The sequence below is a fragment of the Culicoides brevitarsis genome, chromosome 1 (genome assembly GCF_036172545.1).
Source record: "Culicoides brevitarsis isolate CSIRO-B50_1 chromosome 1, AGI_CSIRO_Cbre_v1, whole genome shotgun sequence".
Classification (NCBI taxonomy): Eukaryota; Metazoa; Arthropoda; class Insecta; order Diptera; family Ceratopogonidae; genus Culicoides; species Culicoides brevitarsis.
This window is the reverse complement of record NC_087085.1, coordinates 309,670-328,594: the sequence shown is the minus strand read 5'-3', so window position 1 is coordinate 328,594 and position 18,925 is coordinate 309,670. Positions and strand designations below refer to the sequence as shown.

At 30.8% G+C, this 18,925-nt stretch overlaps 2 protein-coding genes across 2 annotated transcripts; one reads left to right on the top strand and one right to left on the bottom strand.

The window, feature by feature from the left end:
* The first annotated feature begins 8 nt into the window (after window positions 1-8).
* On the top strand, window positions 9-6,770 carry LOC134830237 (telomere-associated protein RIF1). The gene is made up of 5 exons (XM_063843655.1): window positions 9-115; window positions 195-309; window positions 365-1,083; window positions 2,032-4,765; window positions 5,737-6,770. Exons 2-5 carry the CDS (start codon window positions 247-249, stop codon window positions 6,754-6,756), a joined length of 4,536 nt encoding a protein of 1,511 aa, XP_063699725.1. The 5' UTR covers window positions 9-115; window positions 195-246; the 3' UTR covers window positions 6,757-6,770.
* Window positions 6,771-6,798: 28 nt separating this feature from the next.
* On the bottom strand, window positions 6,799-8,442 carry LOC134830247 (charged multivesicular body protein 7). The gene is made up of 3 exons (XM_063843667.1): window positions 8,251-8,442; window positions 8,034-8,193; window positions 6,799-7,974 (listed from the first exon to the last, which is right to left on the bottom strand). Exons 1-3 carry the CDS (start codon window positions 8,382-8,384, stop codon window positions 6,913-6,915), a joined length of 1,356 nt encoding a protein of 451 aa, XP_063699737.1. The 5' UTR covers window positions 8,385-8,442; the 3' UTR covers window positions 6,799-6,912.
* Between the last annotated feature and the right edge of the window lie 10,483 nt (window positions 8,443-18,925).

Here is an 18,925-nt window from a genome sequence, read left to right as displayed (position 1 = left end):
CAGAAATCATAAACGAAGCCAGAGGTGCAGATTGGAGTTATTTTATTAATTTTTTGTGCTAATTATCGTTTTTTTCATCTTGATTTTTTCATTTTTTACGACATTGGTGCTCAAGGTACTCGCGTCAATTCAAGTTTGTCTCATTTTTCACAAATTTATCTCGAAATTTTCGATTTTTTTTAACATTCTTTCAGTGTACGACGCTCATAGATTCAGTATTTCTTACGGAGAGATCATCCGGAAACCATGGAAGATGTGAATATTTTATTGGAGGAAGCTGTGAACAACGGTCTCGTCAGCAATATCGAGGTAAAAAACGTTTTTCGTGATAGAAACTTTCATAAAAATAATTTTTTCCTTTTAGACCTTGAAAAAAATTGTCACGAAATTATCGGGTGTCAAAGCCTCCGACACAAGCACTCTGTCAGAGAAGGACATAAACAACTGGTTATCGTTCTTCCTGCCTCTTGTGTTCAATGAAAGTCCTGAAATTCGCGCCGAAGTGATTCGTGGTCTGGAATTACTCATGCCGCGTCTTCATCAGAGCCCGTATCAAGCGTATTCCGTGTGGCAAACTGTCAAAAAGGACATTATTGAGACTTATACGAAGCGTGTTAAGGAAATGTTCAATAGCAATGACCCGCAATGGCATGTTATTTGCAATATTTTGCTCAATATTCTCGATAGTGTGATCGCGAATAGCACAGTGGCGATCAATACGTTCCTGCCGATCATCGAGTTGGCGTTTCGGAGTGAAAATTTGAAATCCCGAGCAGATGCTTTCCTGTGTTGGAAAGAGATGATCAAGATTTTCGTGAGATACAATCAAATTGGGGATCCAAAACGGATAAAATTGATTTGTATTCCGCTGAAATCGTCGAGATCGAAGACGAAAGAGATCGCGGAGAATAAATTCGATGTTTGGTGGACTCTGATTCAAGCGCTCGGAGATAAATTAATCGAGCATACGCATTTGATTGAATCTTTTGTCTACTTCTGTGTTGGACCATTTGGGAAGCAGAATGAACCTTTGGGATCATATTTGGTAGAGAAAAATGTTCATCTTGCATCGCCGGGAAAAATGTAAGTTTAAAATTTTTTTTTTAGAAAAATAAATTTAGTAATTTCATTTTTTTAATCGACCTCTTCCCTTTCGAATCGAAAATAAAAAAAAAATTAGAAAAAAATTAAAAAAAAAAATTTGAATATTTTTGACATTTTCGTTTATTTTTTTTTTATTTAGGCCGCTCCAAATGAAACTCTGAAAATTGAAAACTGAAAATTATTTTTGAAGGAAAATTTTATGTCGAAATATGATTTTTAATACAAAAACTACTAACAATTGAAAAATTCTCATTAAAATTTCTTGAAAAATTATGATAATACACCAAAAATTGGTAATTTTTGATGAAATTTTTAGCTTTTTTTTATTTTGACAAAACTATTGAGTTTCATTTGGAGCGGCCTTAAATAAAAATTAATTAAATTTAAAATTTTATTTTTTTTTATAATTTTAGAAAAAACTAATTAAATTTTATTTTTTTTATTTTCAAAAAATTAATTAAATTTTTTTTTCTTAATTTTCAAAAAATTAATTAAATTTAAATTTTTCTTAATATTACAAAAATTAATTTTTTAATTTTTTTGTAAAAAAAATTTAATTTATGCAAAACTATTATAAATTTTACAAATAATTAAAATTTTATTAAAATTTAAAAAAAATAATTTATTAAAATTTAAAAAAAATAAAATTTTAATTAAAACTATCCAAACAACGAAATGCTTAAACTTGAATAAGAGACCAAAAATAATTATTTAAAAAAAAAAAATTTAAAATAAAAGTTAATTTTTTTAATTCAATTTTAAGTTAAAATTTCAAAATAACATAAACTAAAATTATTTAAAATGTTGAAAATTCACAAAAAAATTATTAATTTTACTCAAAAATTCTCATGAGTCAAAAAATGAAAATATTAAATTTATTCGCCTTAAACAAATTTTTTTAATTAAAATCTTTTTTTTTACCTTCAGCTTTGACAGTATTCGCGACTTTTCGATAGTCGCTCTCGCCTACATGCTCGGCAAACCCAACAGATCCATCCAACGGATGGCGAAACAACTCAAAATTACGTACCTGGAAAATTCAAGCATCGTAACTGAAGCCATTTTCGACAAAATTGGTAACACTCTTATCGCTGCGTGCATCGAAACGACAGTTCTTATCTCAAAAGTCAGTGCAAATCAGCAGGAACTCAACGACTGCATCTGGAGCTCCCTTTTATCCTTCATCACAGACAAAAATGCCATCAAATATCGTCGTTTCATCCTCGACAGCTTGCCGTTGTACAAAAAACTCACGAATTTAATGTCTGCCGAATACGTCGCTGTGCTAAATCAACTTGTGACGAGCGTTATTGTCGCTTGTTTCAGTCACACGCCTCTCGTGAACGAAGCTGGCTCGAACGAAATCAACGAAATGGTCGAAATTTGTAATTTGTTTGTCGATGAATTCAAGCCGAAACAAATTTCGAGTCTCCCGATCGTCATTAAGGCACGTTTGAAGTTCGAAACGAAAGCAAAAGCGACGACAAATAGTCCCAAATTGACGAATAGCGCGAAAAAGAAGGAAAAGGAAGAGTTCGTTGCCATTCCAAATATTTGGAAATTTAATCCAGCGACGTTGACGGAACATCAACGAGAGAAAATGAAAGAACGACGCACGGATATCCCCTCGTTATATGACGGAAATAGCCAGAGTTCGCAAGATACGGAGGTTAAACCGTGGAATCCGAAGCAAATTGTCATTCCGGGAGACACGAGTAACGATACTGTGGTTGTTTTGAACGACAATAGCAATTCTGTGACACCTACCATCACAAAATTATCCAAAAAAGACTCGAATTCAGACGAAAATGCGAAGAAACCAACAGGACCGAGCCCGAGAAAAGCTCTTACGCGTTCGAGTATCAGTCCAAAGGTAGAAAATAGCCCGAAAAAGCAAAAAATTGACGAAACCCCTACCGAAAATTCATCAGAAACGACTCAAGAAGTGAAAGAAGAAACAAAATCTCCGAAAGAGAATGAAGTAGCAAAAGGAGCTGCTCGTCGAAAAGCTCCCCCGAAGCAAAAAAAACCGAAAGAACTTCAAAATTTGGCGATTGACACGGTTGAAGGCAAAAAATTAATGGAAGAATTGCAAGGAAAGCCCGATAAAAAAGCAACTCGTCGCACATCGATCGATCGGGGCGCCAAACGAATCGAACCAACGTGGAAACAAAGCCTTATTCCGCCGAAAAAGACGAGAAAAGGACGTGCTTCACTCGACACACAAGAAGAAAAGAAGGAAGAAAAGGATTCAACGACCGCGAAGAAAGTTTTGACACAACAAAACGAAAATAAACCACAAAAATCTGAAAAAGTACAAAAATTGAAGGACATCACAGAGGAAGAAACTCAAAAATCTACCGAAGGAGACGAAGAAGAAGTTATCCCAAACTCACAGGATCCGTTAAAAGATCAACTTGAACGTCGTCGTTCACGTCGCGAATCATCATTCATCAACAAATCCGCCGTTTCAACCCCGAAAGAGGAAAAAACTGAAGCTGAAAAGAAAGCGGATGCCACTCGCAGTATCAATTTCGATGAAATCCCGACACGAGCTTCAACTCGCAACAGTCCCCAAATTCGTTCCCCGATGAAAATGGAAAAAACTCCCGAACGACCGACTTCAGTTCAAGCAAATTTGCCTCCTGCGAAGAATTTGACTCCGATAAAGACGCCCGAAAAACTCGTTGCTACCCCAACAGTTCGTTGCAGTCCTCGCAAAACAGAAAATCAACCAGCTGCAGTCGTTCCTCATCCAATAATTGTTTCTGCCAAGTCGACATCGCCCACGGAAGGAAGTACCGCGAACGGAGCTGATTTGGAAGTTTTGCGTCGGAGCCCGAGAAAAGTTGGCGAAGATCAACCTGTTGCCGCGCAAATGTCTCCGTTGAAGATCACGGTGCAAGATTGCCTGAAACAAGAACTTGCTTCGCCCACAGATCGTCGAAAAAGCCCGCGAAAAATCTCGCCAGCGAGCCCGGATCACTCCTCGAAAGAAACTCCTTCGAAACTGCAGAAAAAGGCGGAAGAGGAAGACGTTGATTATCAAATTGACGAACCTGGATCGTCAGATGACAACAACGAAAAAGACGAGGAAGGAACGCAAACGTTTTTGGGAGAAATTGTGGCGCCAACTTCGCCAACTCCCGATTTAGACGAGAAAATGGACCCGATTGACAAGTCAATGACGATCCCCTCGTCGCCTGATCAGTCCTTTAATGATGAAAAAACGAGCGAATTTTTGAACAACACGATTGACATTTCGCCCATCGCTTCGGGAAAATCTTCGCCTGTCACGAGACTTGCAGCGAAAAATGCCAACACTGAATCGCCGGCGTCGCCTGAAGGAAGAAAAGTTACGAGATCGACGGCAGTTGTGCAAGGCATTGTTAATTTGGATTCGCCGAAGACGTCGAATGTGATGCAGGGAGGACGAGGCGCTCACATGATGAGTATGGTTTTTAAGCAATCGTCGACGCCTGTGCAACAACCGACAACGAGCAGATCTTTCAGTATGGCGCCTCCGAAGAATTTGCAAGAAGCGAGGGATATTTTGGTTTTTAGTAAGACACTGCCGGCGCCAGATGCGAGTCCGAGTGCGAGCATTTTGAAACGCAAAATGGAAGATAGTGTGGATGATATTGAGTCTCCTGCTTATAAGGTGAGTTTTTTTTTCAATTTTAATTTTTTTTAAATTTTAACGTATAAAAAATGAACAAAAGACGCAAAGCTTCATTTTTTAAATTTTTTGCAAACGATGAGACAAAATTTGTTTTCCGAAAATATTTTAACAAAGAATTTTTTTAACTTTCAAAAGGTTTTTAGATATTTTTCTCAGATGTCTTATAAAAAATTGTAAATTTTTTTTTTAAATTTCATCAAAACATCTAATCAATTTTTTTCTTAACTTTGTTAATTTTTTTCAAATTTTTAATAACATTTTTGATCATTTTTCAATATTTAATATTTTATTTTAATTAAAAAAAAATAATTTAAAAATTTTCAAATCAAAAATTTAAAAAAAAATCAAAAAACTTAAAAAATATTTTTTAAAAATAAAAAAAAAAAATAAATTTTATTTTTTTTTCAATTAATTTTTTTTCCAATAAAATTTTCAAATTAAATTAAAATAAAAATTTTTATTAAATAAATTTAAAGATTTTCAAGTAAAAAAAAAATTAAAAAAAAATATATTAAAAAATTAAACAATTTTGATTAAATAATTTTTTTTCAAATTCAATAAATTTTTTCTAATATTTTGAAAGATATATTTTATAAAAAACAAAAAATATTTATAACAGAAATTATAAAAATTTGATAATGAATAATTTTTTTTTCTTTAATTTTTTTTTCCATTTTCCATTTATCTTTCAATCCAACGATTTTTTTTTTAATTTTTTTCTTATAATTTTTTATAAGAAATTCGATTGATTACGAATTATAAAATCCAAAATTTTCATTTTAATTTTTCAATTTTTTGATGTTCTAAATCGATTTTATTCAAAGAATCTTCAAAAAAGCATTTTCATAGAAAATATAAAAACATTTGGAATTTTAAATATTTTTTGAATGAAGAATCAAAAAATTTTCAAATAAAATTTCAAAAAATTTATTTTTCTTATTATTTTTCAGCGCAAACGAGTGAGTTTCCATGACCCGCCAGTATCTCTAACAAAAGAATACATTCGTCACGAGGAAGAAATTCGTTCGCCATCTATTCGCCCGCCAATCAATCGTTGTCTCCTCATGGCAGCAGTTGCCCAACAAAAGCTCCAAAACACAGGAAATCGTCGTTTTACAACGTCAGCTGTCAAAACCGACGCATCTGGAAGTCCCGTCGCCCAATTCCGTTACACATTAAAACGCAAAAGTAAACGCGAATCCACAAATGACCTCCGCAAGCTCGAATTATCGCAAAATACGGAACAGATATCGTCCCAATCTTCCTCAAATTCATCGACAACATCATCGTTGCCCGTTCCCCAAATTCCCGCAGAAGATGCAAACACCACAAATGACATGAGTACCTTAATTCTCAACGATCACAGTACAAATGGACCTGCTGCGATGGAAACTTCATATGAAAAGCCCTCGGAAAAGGACACTTCAATACGTTTCGGCTCGAAATCTGAAGTGCTTCAATACGTCATGAACACGTACCAACTCGAAGAAATTCTCGAAACGTACTTTGAGCAAAAAAAGACTCCGAATCCGAAAGCGGTGCGAATTATGGCACGCGAACTCTCGAACCAGATGGAAACCGACAGCAAATTACGTTACAGCATCCTCGATCGCTTATCGGAAAAACATGCTTCGGAATTTCTTGAACATGCAATTCAGGAAAATCCCTCGAAAGCGATCTGTGAACGTCTGACGTTGCCCGTTATCTTAAATTATGTCATGGAAAAGGCAGGAAATGATGCCGGGACGAAGCTACAAATCCTGAAAAAGTTCGAGTCGTTCGTGGGAGGCGACGAACAAACGCCCAGCTTGTTGACAAAACAGGAATTAATGACATTCATCTTGAATTGCATGCCCGAGGAACTCTCAAATGCCGAAACAACTCTCATTTTGGACGAAATCTTCGGCGATAAATCACCCGCGGAGATTTACGAGACAATGACAACTTACTTTAAGAAGTATTTGGTTTAAGTATTTGACAAAATTGTTGAAAATTCACATTTTTTATGCGATGTAAATACTCGTTAACACGTCACGGAACTTTTTTTTCAACTAAAATTAAGGAAAACAGTTTTATTATTAATAAAAAAATGTTAGACAAGTAAAATACGATTTCCTGAGGCAATTTTAATGAGGCACGGTACTTGCAGTGAGACTTTTTTCAGTATCAGAGAGCTCAGGGACGTCAAAACTGAGGGCTTTTAGTCGCTTTTCGATGTCTTCGTCGAAGTTTTCTTCCGTTTTCTTCTCGGGCGGCGATGTTTTTCCTCCTGCTGTGTCTCCGCCACTCGGATTTTCGCTCAACAAGTCTTCTAATTCCTTCTCCAAGTCTTCGTCGTCGACTAAAACATCTTTTGTCGGGATCGCAAAGCTATTTTGGATGTCGTCATGCACTTCGATCGCTTCCCGCATCTGTTCGATGGTCTCGTCGACCGAATCTAGAGTGATGCCTGAACCAGCAAGCGCATTTTTGAGGGCGTCAGTCCCGATTTTGTACGCCAACAAGACATCTTTGTCCTTTTGCGTGTCATGAATGCGACTTAACATCGTTTGCACCGATTCCAAGACTCCCATTCGCTTTTCCAAATTTTTCTCCAAAGCGTGACGTTTTTTCAAGTGATTTTTCGCTGCTTGTTTCCTGCCGTCTTTGAGACATTGCTTAATATTCGTCGTTGTCGAGTTAATTTCTTTTTCCAAATCATCGATTGTGCGTTCGAGAGACTTTTCGGTCTCTTCCAAGGTATAAATTGACTTTTCCAGTTCGGTAGCGGGCGTGACTTTAGCATTTGGTGCTGCAAATTTACACAAAATTTTAGAATTTGCTTCATCCGCTTCCATCCAAAGACGATTTTCGCACATTAAACGATGCATTGCGAGATTTGCGCCCGAAATTGATAAATTTGTCTTCTCAGCGCGACTTAAAATGTCTTCTTTGTTCAAAATTGTGTCATAAGACTTCTCAAAAAGCGTGTGCAAGGCTTCTGCTTGTGTATTAACAACTTCCGAACACACATAAGACGTCGTTTCGTCACGTATTGTCATTACTTGTTCCTTTACTTTGTTAATTCCCCATTTTAGGGGTTTCTTGACTAGAAGATTCATGGCCCAGCCACTCCAGGTTGCTTCGGGAGGCTCCAAAAATTGATCTTTTAACTTGATTTCTTGGTTTGCGAGCATCTCGTCGATGACCTTGAATGAAAAAATTATTTTAGAAATGACATCATTCGAGAATTTTTGATAAAAATTACCTTTGAAAGACAATATGGTGAGACATTTTTCCTTTTAAATGCTTTTTTGAGTTCGACAATTGTGAATTCGGCACTTCCTTTGTGTTCACAGTACGTTTTGATTAGTTGCTTCCAAAAACGCATCTTTCCTTCGTAGTTTTCGGGATTCACTTGATATGGTCTAAAAGAAAATGTTGATGAATTTTGAAAGTTTAAAGTAAAAAATGAAGAAAATTACCTGAATTCGGCATAATAATTTCCCATTTTAGCTTCATCGTTCCAAGATTCGGTTTGTTCGAGTTTTTGTGAGAAGCTTTCAAGGCGAGAATTGAAGTTTTCCGAATCTCGCTGCTTGGCTTTAGTATTTTCCATGATGTCACGGAATTTTTTTCAGTTATTTTATTTAAAATTCCACGCGAATTACGCAGTTTTTGAGAGTTTTTTATGCAAATTTAAGTCTTTGTTATTGTTCACATTTTGGTATTTCTCAGGCGTCATCCATTAATGACGTTGGTTAAATTTTTCGAGGCCAAAAAAAATTTTTTTTTAATTTTCAAATTTGATTTTTTAAGATAATTTTCATTATTTTTAATAATTTTTACCGCATTTCGAAGAAAAAATGCGGTATTAAATTCGACTTGTCGTCTGTGTGTGTGTGTGTGTCAGTAACGCTGTGCCCCAAAATTTTTTTTTTTTATTTATTTAAAAATCATGGAGATTTTGATGGAAATCATCTTTAGAATGAATATTTATTCAATTTTAGCTTTGAAATCCATCAAAAGTTTACTTAAACTTGACTTGAAAAATTTCATGACCGTTTTTAATTTTTTTTTCCAAAAAACGGTCATGAATTTTTTTTTTTTATTTTTTCAAAAATCAAGGAAATTTCGATCGAAAAAAAAATCTTTAGAATGAATATTTATTCAATTTTAGGCTTAAAAGTGATCAAAAAATGACTTGCAAAAAAAACAGAGTTTGAACCTCCAAACTCTGATTTTTTTGTTACGTCAAATATCGACCCAATATGAACAGAAATGAACTTTAGAATGAATATTTATTCAATTTTAGGCTTAAAAGTGATCAAAAAATGACTTGCAAAAAAAATCAGAGTTTGAACCTCCAAACTCTGATTTTTTTGTTACGTCAAATATCGACCCAATATGAACAGAAATGAACTTTAGAATGAATATTTATTCAATTTTAGGCTTAAAAGTGATCAAAAAATGACTTGCAAATATCGTCAAATATCGACCCAATATGAACAGAAATCAACTTTAGAATGAATATTTATTCAATTTTAGGCTTAAAAGTGATCAAAAAATGACCAAAACCTCTGATTTTTTTGTTACGTCAAATATCGACCCATTATGAACAGAAATGAACTTTAGAATGAATATTTATTCAATTTTAGCTTTGAAATCCATCGAAAGTTGATTAAAACTTGACTTGAAAATTTTCATGACCGTTTTTCTTCTTTTTCGAGGAGTACGAAAATGTGAAATTAGGGGTACAAAATTATGAAATATATGCATTTCAATGGAAAGTCTGATAAAAAGTTTGGAAAATTGAAATGAGGAGTATGAAATTGTAAAGTGAGGACAACAATAAAGATCCAAACTCTGATTTTTTTTGTTACGTCAAATATCGACCGAATATGAACAGAAATGAACTTTAGAATGAATATTTATTCAATTTTAGGCTTAAAAGTGATCAAAAAATGACTTGCAAAAAAAATCAGAGTTTGAACCTCCAAAATCTGATTTTTTTGTTACGTCAAATATCGACCCAATATGAACAAAAATGAACTTTAGAATGAATATTTATTCAATTTTAGCTTTGAAATCCATCGAAAGTTGATTAAAACTTGACTTGAAAATTTTCATGACCGTTTTTCTTCTTTTTCGAGGAGTATTTTATACGAAATAAAAACGTGAAATTAGGGGTACAAAATTATGAAATATATGCATTTCAATGCTTTTGTGAAATTAGGGGTACAAAATTATGAAATATATGCATTTCAATGGAAAGTTACATTCGATAAAAAGTTTGGAAAATTGAAATGAGGAGTATGAAATTGTAAAGTGAGGACAACAATAAAGATATGTATGTAATATCGAATTTTTTACGTATTTTTTTTACGTATTTTTCAATTTTTTATTTTTAGCTTTGAACTTATCGTAGACAGTCAAATTTACATTCGTTTGAAAGATATGATTCATAGCTACAAATTACAATAGGTCCAAATGCCTTTTGCGCAAAAATAAATTTACAGGAGCACAAAAACAAAATTACGTATTTTTTACGTATTTTTCAATTTTTTATTTTTAGCTTTGAACTTATCGTAGACAGTCAAATTTGCATTCGTTTGAAAGATATGATTCAGAGCTACAAATTACAATAGGTCTCAATGCCTTTTGCGAAAATATAAATTTACAAGAGCCCAAAAACAAATTTACGTATTTTTTACGTAATTTTTACGTATTTTTTTACGTATATTTTAATTTGATATTTTTAGCTTTGTCCTTATCGTAGACAGTCAAATTTGCATTCGTTTGAAAGATATGATTCAGAGCTACAAATTACAATAGGTCTCAATGCCTTTTGCGCAAATATAAATTTACAAGAGCCCAAAAACAAATTTACGTAATTTGACATATTTTATATATGCAACACTGTTGCATGTAAAAATTGCAATATCACAAAATTTGATATTTTTAGCTTTGTCCTTATCGTAGACAGTCAAATTTACATTCGTTTGAAAGATATGATTCAGAGCTACAAATTACAATAGGTCTCAATGCCTTTTGCGCAAATATAAATTTACAAGAGCCCAAAAACAAATTTACGTAATTTGACATATTTTATATATGCAACACTGTTGCATGTAAAAATTGCAATATCACAAAATTTGATAATTTTAGTTTTGTACTTATCGTAGACAGTCAAATTTACATTCGTTTGAAAGATATTATTCAGAGCTGCAACTTACAATAGGTCTCAATGCCTTCTGCGCAAATATATATTTACAGGAGCCCAAAAACAAATTTACGTAATTTGACATATTTTATATATGCAACACTGTTGCATGTAAAAATTGCAATATCACAAAATTTGATATTTTTAGCTTTGTCCTTATCGTAGACAGTCAAATTTACATTCGTTTGAAAGATATGATTCAGAGCTACAAATTACAATAGGTCTCAATGCCTTCTGCGCAAATATAAATTTACAGGAGCCCAAAAACAAATTTACTAAAACAAATTTTTACGTATTTTTTTACGTATATTTTAATTTGATATTTTTAGCTTTGTCCTTATCGTAGACAGTCAAATTTACATTCGTTTGAAAGATATTATTCAGAGCTGCAACTTACAATAGGTCTCAATGCCTTCTGCGCAAATATAAATTTACAGGAGCCCTAAAACAAATTTACGTAATTTGACATATTTTATATATGCAACACTGTTGCATGTAAAAATTGCAATATCACAAAATTTGATAATTTTAGTTTTGTACTTATCGTAGACAGTCAAATTTACATTCGTTTGAAAGATATTATTCAGAGCTGCAACTTACAATAGGTCTCAATGCCTTCTGCGCAAATATATATTTACAGGAGCCCAAAAACAAATTTACGTAATTTGACATATTTTATATATGCAACACTGTTGCATGTAAAAATTGCAATATCACAAAATTTGATATTTTTAGCTTTGTCCTTATCGTAGACAGTCAAATTTACATTCGTTTGAAAGATATGATTCAGAGCTACAAATTACAATAGGTCTCAATGCCTTTTGCGCAAATATAAATTTACAGGAGCCCAAAAACAAATTTACGTAATTTGACATATTTTATATATGCAACACTGTTGCATGTAAAAATTGCAATATCACAAAATTTGATAATTTTAGCTTTGTACTTATCGTAGACAGTCAAATTTACATTCGTTTGAAAGATATGATTCAGAGCTGCAACTTACAATAGGTCTCAATGCCTTCTGCGCAAATATAAATTTACAGGAGCCCTAAAACAAATTTACGTATTTTTTACGTAATTTTTACGTATTTTTTTACGTATATTTTAATTTGATATTTTTAGCTTTGTCCTTATCGTAGACAGTCAAATTTACATTCGTTTGAAAGATATGATTCAGAGCTACAAATTACAATAGGTCTCAATGCCTTTTGCGCAAATATAAATTTACAAGAGCCCAAAAACAAATTTACGTAATTTGACATATTTTATATATGCAACACTGTTGCATGTAAAAATTGCAATATCACAAAATTTGATAATTTTAGTTTTGTACTTATCGTAGACAGTCAAATTTACATTCGTTTGAAAGATATTATTCAGAGCTGCAACTTACAATAGGTCTCAATGCCTTCTGCGCAAATATAAATTTACAAAGACCCAAAAACAAATTTACGTAATTTGACATATTTTATATATGTAACACTGTTGCATGTAAAAATTGCAATATCACAAAATTTGATATTTTTAGCTTTGTCCTTATCGTAGACAGTCAAATTTACATTCGTTTGAAAGATATGATTCAGAGCTACAAATTACAATAGGTCTCAATGCCTTTTGCGCAAATATAAATTTACAAGAGCCCAAAAACAAATTTACGTAATTTGACATATTTTATATATGCAACACTGTTGCATGTAAAAATTGCAATATCACAAAATTTGATAATTTTAGTTTTGTACTTATCGTAGACAGTCAAATTTACATTCGTTTGAAAGATATGATTCAGAGCTGCAACTTACAATAGGTCTCAATGCCTTCTGCGCAAATATATATTTACAGGAGCCCAAAAACAAATTTACGTATTTTTTACGTATTTTTTACGTATATTTTAATTTGATATTTTTAGCTTTGTACTTATCGTAGACAGTCAAATTTACATTCGTTTGAAAGATATGATTCAGAGCTACAAATTACAATAGGTCTCAATGCCTTTTGCGCAAATATAAATTTACAAGAGCCCAAAAACAAATTTACGTAATTTGACATATTTTATATATGCAACACTGTTGCATGTAAAAATTGCAATATCACAAAATTTGATAATTTTAGCTTTGTACTTATCGTAGACAGTCAAATTTATTCGTTTGAAAGATATGATTCAGAGCTACAATAGGTCTCAATGCCTTAAATTTGATATTTTTAAAATTTTATATTTTTAGCTTTGTCCTTATCGTAGACAGTCAAATTTACATTCGTTTGAAAGATATGATTCAGAGCTACAAATTACAATAGGTCTCAATGCCTTTTGCGCAAATATAAATTTACAAGAGTCCAAAAACAAATTTACGTAATTTGACATATTTTATATATGCAACACTGTTGCATGTAAAAATTGCAATATCACAAAATTTGATAATTTTAGCTTTGTACTTATCGTAGACAGTCAAATTTACATTCGTTTGAAAGATATGATTCAGAGCTACAAATTACAATAGGTCCAAATGCCTTTTGCGCAAAAATAAATTTACGTGAGCACAAAAACAAAATTACGTATTTTTTACGTAAGATCACAAAATTTTATATTTTTACCTTTGTGCTTATCGTAGACAGTCAAATTTACATTCGTTTGAAAGATATGATTCATAGCTACAAATTACAATAGGTCCAAATGCCTTTTGCGCAAAAATAAATTTACAGGAGCACAAAAACAAAATTACGTATTTTTTACGTATTTTATACATATCATAAAATTTTATATTTTTACCTTTGTGCTTATCGTAGACAGTCAAATTTACATTCGTTTGAAAGATATGATTCATAGCTACAAATTACAATAGGTCCAAATGCCTTTTGCGCAAAAATAAATTTACAGGAGCACAAAAACAAAATTACGTATTTTGACATATTTTATATATGCAACACTGTTGCATGTAAAAATTGCAATATCACAAAATTTGATAATATTTTTTTATTTTTAGCTTTGTACTTATTCAAATTTACATTCGTTTGAAAGATATTTTAGCTACAAATTACAATAGGTTTGAATAAATTTACAGAGCACAAAAACAAAATTACGTATTTTTTACGTATTTTCCATATCATAAAATTTTATATTTTTAGCTTTGTAGTAGACAGTCAAGATATGATTCATTTACAAATTACAATAGGTCCAAATGCCTTTTGCGCAAAAATAAATTTACAGGAGCACAAAAACAAATTTATTTTTTACGTATTATATGATTCAATATTTTATAATTTTAGCTTTGTTTGAACAACAGTCAAATTTTTCGTTTGAAAGATATGATTCAGGCTCCAATGCCTTTTGCGCAAATATAAATTTACAAGAGCCCAAAAACAAATTTACGTATTTTTTACGTATATTTTAATTTGATATTTTTAGCTTTGTACTTATCGTAGAAAGTCAAATTTACATTCGTTTGAAAGATACGATTCAGAGCTACAAATTACAATAGGTCAATGCCTTTTGCGCAAAATAAATTTACAAAGCCCAAAAACAAATATTTTTCAATGCCTTTTGCGCAAATATCAAAAACAAAACAAATTTTTTAATTTGAGCTATTTTATATATGCAACACTGTTGCAAAAAATTGCAATATCACAAAATTACGATATTTTTAGCTTTGTCCTTATCGTAGACAGTCAAATTTACATTCGTTTGAAAGATATGATTCAGAGCTACAAATTACAATAGGTCTCAATGCCTTTTGCGCAAATATAAATTTACAAGAGCCCAAAAACAAATTTACGTAATTTGACATATTTTATATATGAAACAACTGTTGCATGTAAAAATTGCAATATCACAAAATTTGATAATTTTAGTAATTATCGTAGACAGTCAAATTTACATTCGTTTGAAAGATATGATTCAGAGCTACAAATTACAATAGGTCTCAATGCCTTTTGCGCAAATATAAATTTACAAGAGCCCAAAAACAAATTTACGTAATTTGACATATTTTATATATGCAACACTGTTGCATGTAAAAATTGCAATATCACAAAATTTGATAATTTTAGTTTTGTACTTATCGTAGACAGTCAAATTTACATTCGTTTGAAAGATATTATTCAGAGCTGCAAATTACAATAGGTCTCAATGCCTTTTGCGCAAATATAAATTTACAAGAGCCCAAAAACAAATTTACGTAATTTGACATATTTTATATATGTAACACTGTTGCATGTAAAAATTGCAATATCACAAAATTTGATATTTTTAGCTTTGTCCTTATAGTAGACAGTCAAATTTACATTCGTTTGAAAGATATGATTCAGAGCTACAAATTACAATAGGTCTCAATGCCTTTTGCGCAAATATAAATTTACAAGAGTCCAAAAACAAATTTACGTAATTTGACATATTTTATATATGCAACACTGTTGCATGTAAAAATTGCAATATCACAAAATTTGATAATTTTAGTTTTGTACTTATCGTAGACAGTCAAATTTACATTCGTTTGAAAGATATGATTCAGAGCTACAAATTACAATAGCTCTCAATGCATTTTGCGCAAAAATAAATTTACAGGAGCCCAAAAACAAATTTACGTATTTTGACAAATTCTATGTGCAACACTGTTGCATGTGAAAATTGCAATATCATAAAATTTGATAATTTTAGCTTTGCACTTTGTAGACAGTCAAATTTATTCGTAAAGATATTATTCAAGCTGCAACTTGCCTTTTTTTACGTATATTTTAATTTGATATTTTTAGCTTTGTCCTTATCGTAGACAGTCAAATTTACATTCGTTTGAAAGATATGATTCAGAGCTACAAATTACAATAGGTCTCAATGCCTTTTGCGCAAATATAAATTTACAAGAGCCCAAAAACAAATTTACGTAATTTGACATATTTTATATATGCAACACTGTTGCATGTAAAAATTGCAATATCACAAAATTTGATAATTTTAGCTTTGTACTTATCGTACACAGTCAAATTTATTTTTTTACGTATATTTTAATTTGATATTTTTAGCTTTGTCCTTATCGTAGACAGTCAAATTTACATTCGTTTGAAAGATATGATTCAGAGCTACAAATTACAATAGGTCTCAATGCCTTTTGCGCAAATATAAATTTACAAGAGCCCAAAAACAAATTTACGTAATTTGACATATTTTATATATGCAACACTGTTGCATGTAAAAATTGCAATATCACAAAATTTGATAATTTTAGCTTTGTACTTATCGTAGACAGTCAAATTTACATTCGTTTGAAAGATATGATTCAGAGCTACAAATTACAATAGGTCCAAATGCCTTTTGCGCAAAAATAAATTTACATGAGCACAAAAACAAAATTACGTATTTTTTACGTATTTTATACATATCATAAAATTTTATATTTTTACCTTTGTGCTTATCGTAGACAGTCAAATTTACATTCGTTTGAAAGATATGATTCATAGCTACAAATTACAATAGGTCCAAATGCCTTTTGCGCAAAAATAAATTTACAGGAGCACAAAAACAAAATTACGTATTTTTTACGTATTTTTCAATTTTTTATTTTTAGCTTTGAACTTATCGTAGACAGTCAAATTTACATTCGTTTGAAAGATATGATTCAGAGCTACAAATTACAATAGGTCCAAATGCCTTTTGCGCAAAAAATAATTTACATGAGCCCAAAAACAAAATTACGTATTTTTTACGTATTTTATACATATCATAAAATTTTATATTTTTACCTTTGTGCTTATCGTAGACAGTCAAATTTACATTCGTTTGAAAGATATGATTCATAGCTACAAATTACAATAGGTCCAAATGCCTTTTGCGCAAAAATAAATTTGCAGGAGCACAAAAACAAAATTACGTATTTTTTACGTATTTTTCAATTTTTTATTTTTAGCTTTGAACATATCGTAGACAGTCAAATTTACATTCGTTTCAAAGATATGATTCATAGCTACAAATTACAATAAGTCCAAATGCCTTTTGCGCAAAAATAAATTTACAGGAGCACAAAAACAAAATTACGTATTTTTTATTTTTTACGTATTTTATACATATCATAAAATTGTATATTTTTACCTTTGTGCTTATCGTAGACAGTCAAATTTACATTCGTTTAAAAGATATGATTCATAGCTACAAATTACAATAGGTCCAAAGGCCTTTTGTGCAAAAATAAATTTACAGGAGCACAAAAACAAAATTACGTATTTTTCAATTTTTTATTTTTAGCTTTGAACTTATCGTAGACAGTCAAATTTACATTCGTTTGAAAGATATGATTCAGAGCTACAAATTACAAAAGGTCCAAATGCCTTTTGCGCAAAATTAAATTTACAGCACAAAAACAAAATTACGTATTTTTTACGTATTTTTCAATTTTTACCGTATTTCGAAGAAAAAATGCGGTATTAAATTCGACTTGTCGTCTGTGTCTGTGTGTGTGTGTGTCAGTAACGCTGTGACCCAAAAAAAAATTTTTTTATTTATTTAAAAATCATGGAGATTTTGATGGAAATCATCTTTAGAATGAATATTTATTCAATTTTAGCTTTGAAATCCATCAAAAGTTTACTTAAACTTGACTTGAAAAATTTCATGACCGTTTTTAATTTTTTTTCCAAAAAACGGTCATGATTTTTTTTTTTATTTTTTCAAAAATCAAGGAAATTTCGATCGAAAAAAAAAATCTTTAGAATGAATATTTATTCAATTTTAGGCTTAAAAGTGATCAAAAAATGACTTGCAAAAAAAAACAGAGTTTGAACCTCCAAACTCTGATTTTTTTGTTACGTCAAATATCGACCCAATATGAACAGAAATGAACTTTAGAATGAATATTTATTCAATTTTAGGCTTAAAAGTGATCAAAAAATGACTTGCAAAAAAAATCAGAGTTTGAACCTCCAAACTCTGATTTTTTTGTTACGTCAAATATCGACCCAATATGAACAGAAATGAACTTTAGAATGAATATTTATTCAATTTTAGCTTTGAAATCCACTTGACTTGAAAAATTTCATGACCGTTTTTCTTCTTTTTCGAGGAGTACGAAAATGTGAAATTAGGGGTACAAAATTATGAAATATATGCATTTCAATGGAAAGTCTGTAGTTGATAAAAAGTTCGGAAAATTGAAATGAGGAGTATGAAATTGTAAAGTGAGGACAACAATAAAGATATGTATGTAATATCGAAATGCGGTATAGTATGTCGTTCTTTAGACGACTACTTTTTCTATTTTTTTTATTTATATTTGATAAACTTAATGAAAAACTTTAACTTTTCTTAAATAAAAATTTAAAATAAAAAAAAATAAAAATATTTTAATATTGAATTTTGAAAAAAAAAGAAATTTAATTAGATTTTTTGATTAATTTATATTTAATTATAAATTCAATTTAATATTTATTAATTTTTTCAAACTAAAAATATTTTTTAATTTTATTGCTCTATCATTTAAATTATGAGCAAAAAATAAAAAAAATATTTTAAATTACATATTTTTTAAAAACAATTTTAATAAATAAATTTAATTAATTATTTAAATTGTTAAAATTAAATTTTAATTTTAAATTACTTGTGAAAAAAAAATTTTTTTTTTGAAAATTAAAAAAAATGAAAACAATTTTATAAATAAGAATTTACTTTTTAATTTGAGCTAATTTGATTTATTTAATTAAAAATAATTAGTTAAAAAAAATTCAAAATTTTAAAATTTTTCAGATTTAACGGATTCAGGATCAAAAAACAACTCACCCTCCTCAATGAACGACGCCTTACAAACCCGTCTCTGATTCGTCGATCAAGTCAAACATCGAATCTCGTGCAGAACGGACCGAATTTCGTCAGAATCTCCCGTTTTTCGTGCCAAAATACAGCAAAAAAGGTTCGTCGCTTGCCAATTTCATCGAAGTCTCTTGAATGCGGATGGTAGTCG

Excerpts from the sequence above, each read along its gene's own strand:
- LOC134830237 (XM_063843655.1), top strand. The coding sequence starts at position 247 with ATGGAAGATGTGAATATTTTATTGGAGGAAGCTGTGAACAACGGTCTC. Across the intron at positions 1,084-2,031 it reads CTTGCATCGCCGGGAAAAAT|CTTTGACAGTATTCGCGACT; the intron begins GTAAGTTTAAAA and ends TTTTACCTTCAG. Across the intron at positions 4,766-5,736 it reads TTGAGTCTCCTGCTTATAAG|CGCAAACGAGTGAGTTTCCA; the intron begins GTGAGTTTTTTT and ends ATTATTTTTCAG.
- LOC134830247 (XM_063843667.1), bottom strand. The coding sequence starts at position 8,384 with ATGGAAAATACTAAAGCCAAGCAGCGAGATTCGGAAAACTTCAATTCT. Across the intron at positions 8,194-8,250 it reads AATTATTATGCCGAATTCAG|ACCATATCAAGTGAATCCCG; the intron begins GTAATTTTCTTC and ends ATTTTCTTTTAG. Across the intron at positions 7,975-8,033 it reads CACCATATTGTCTTTCAAAG|GTCATCGACGAGATGCTCGC; the intron begins GTAATTTTTATC and ends TTTTCATTCAAG.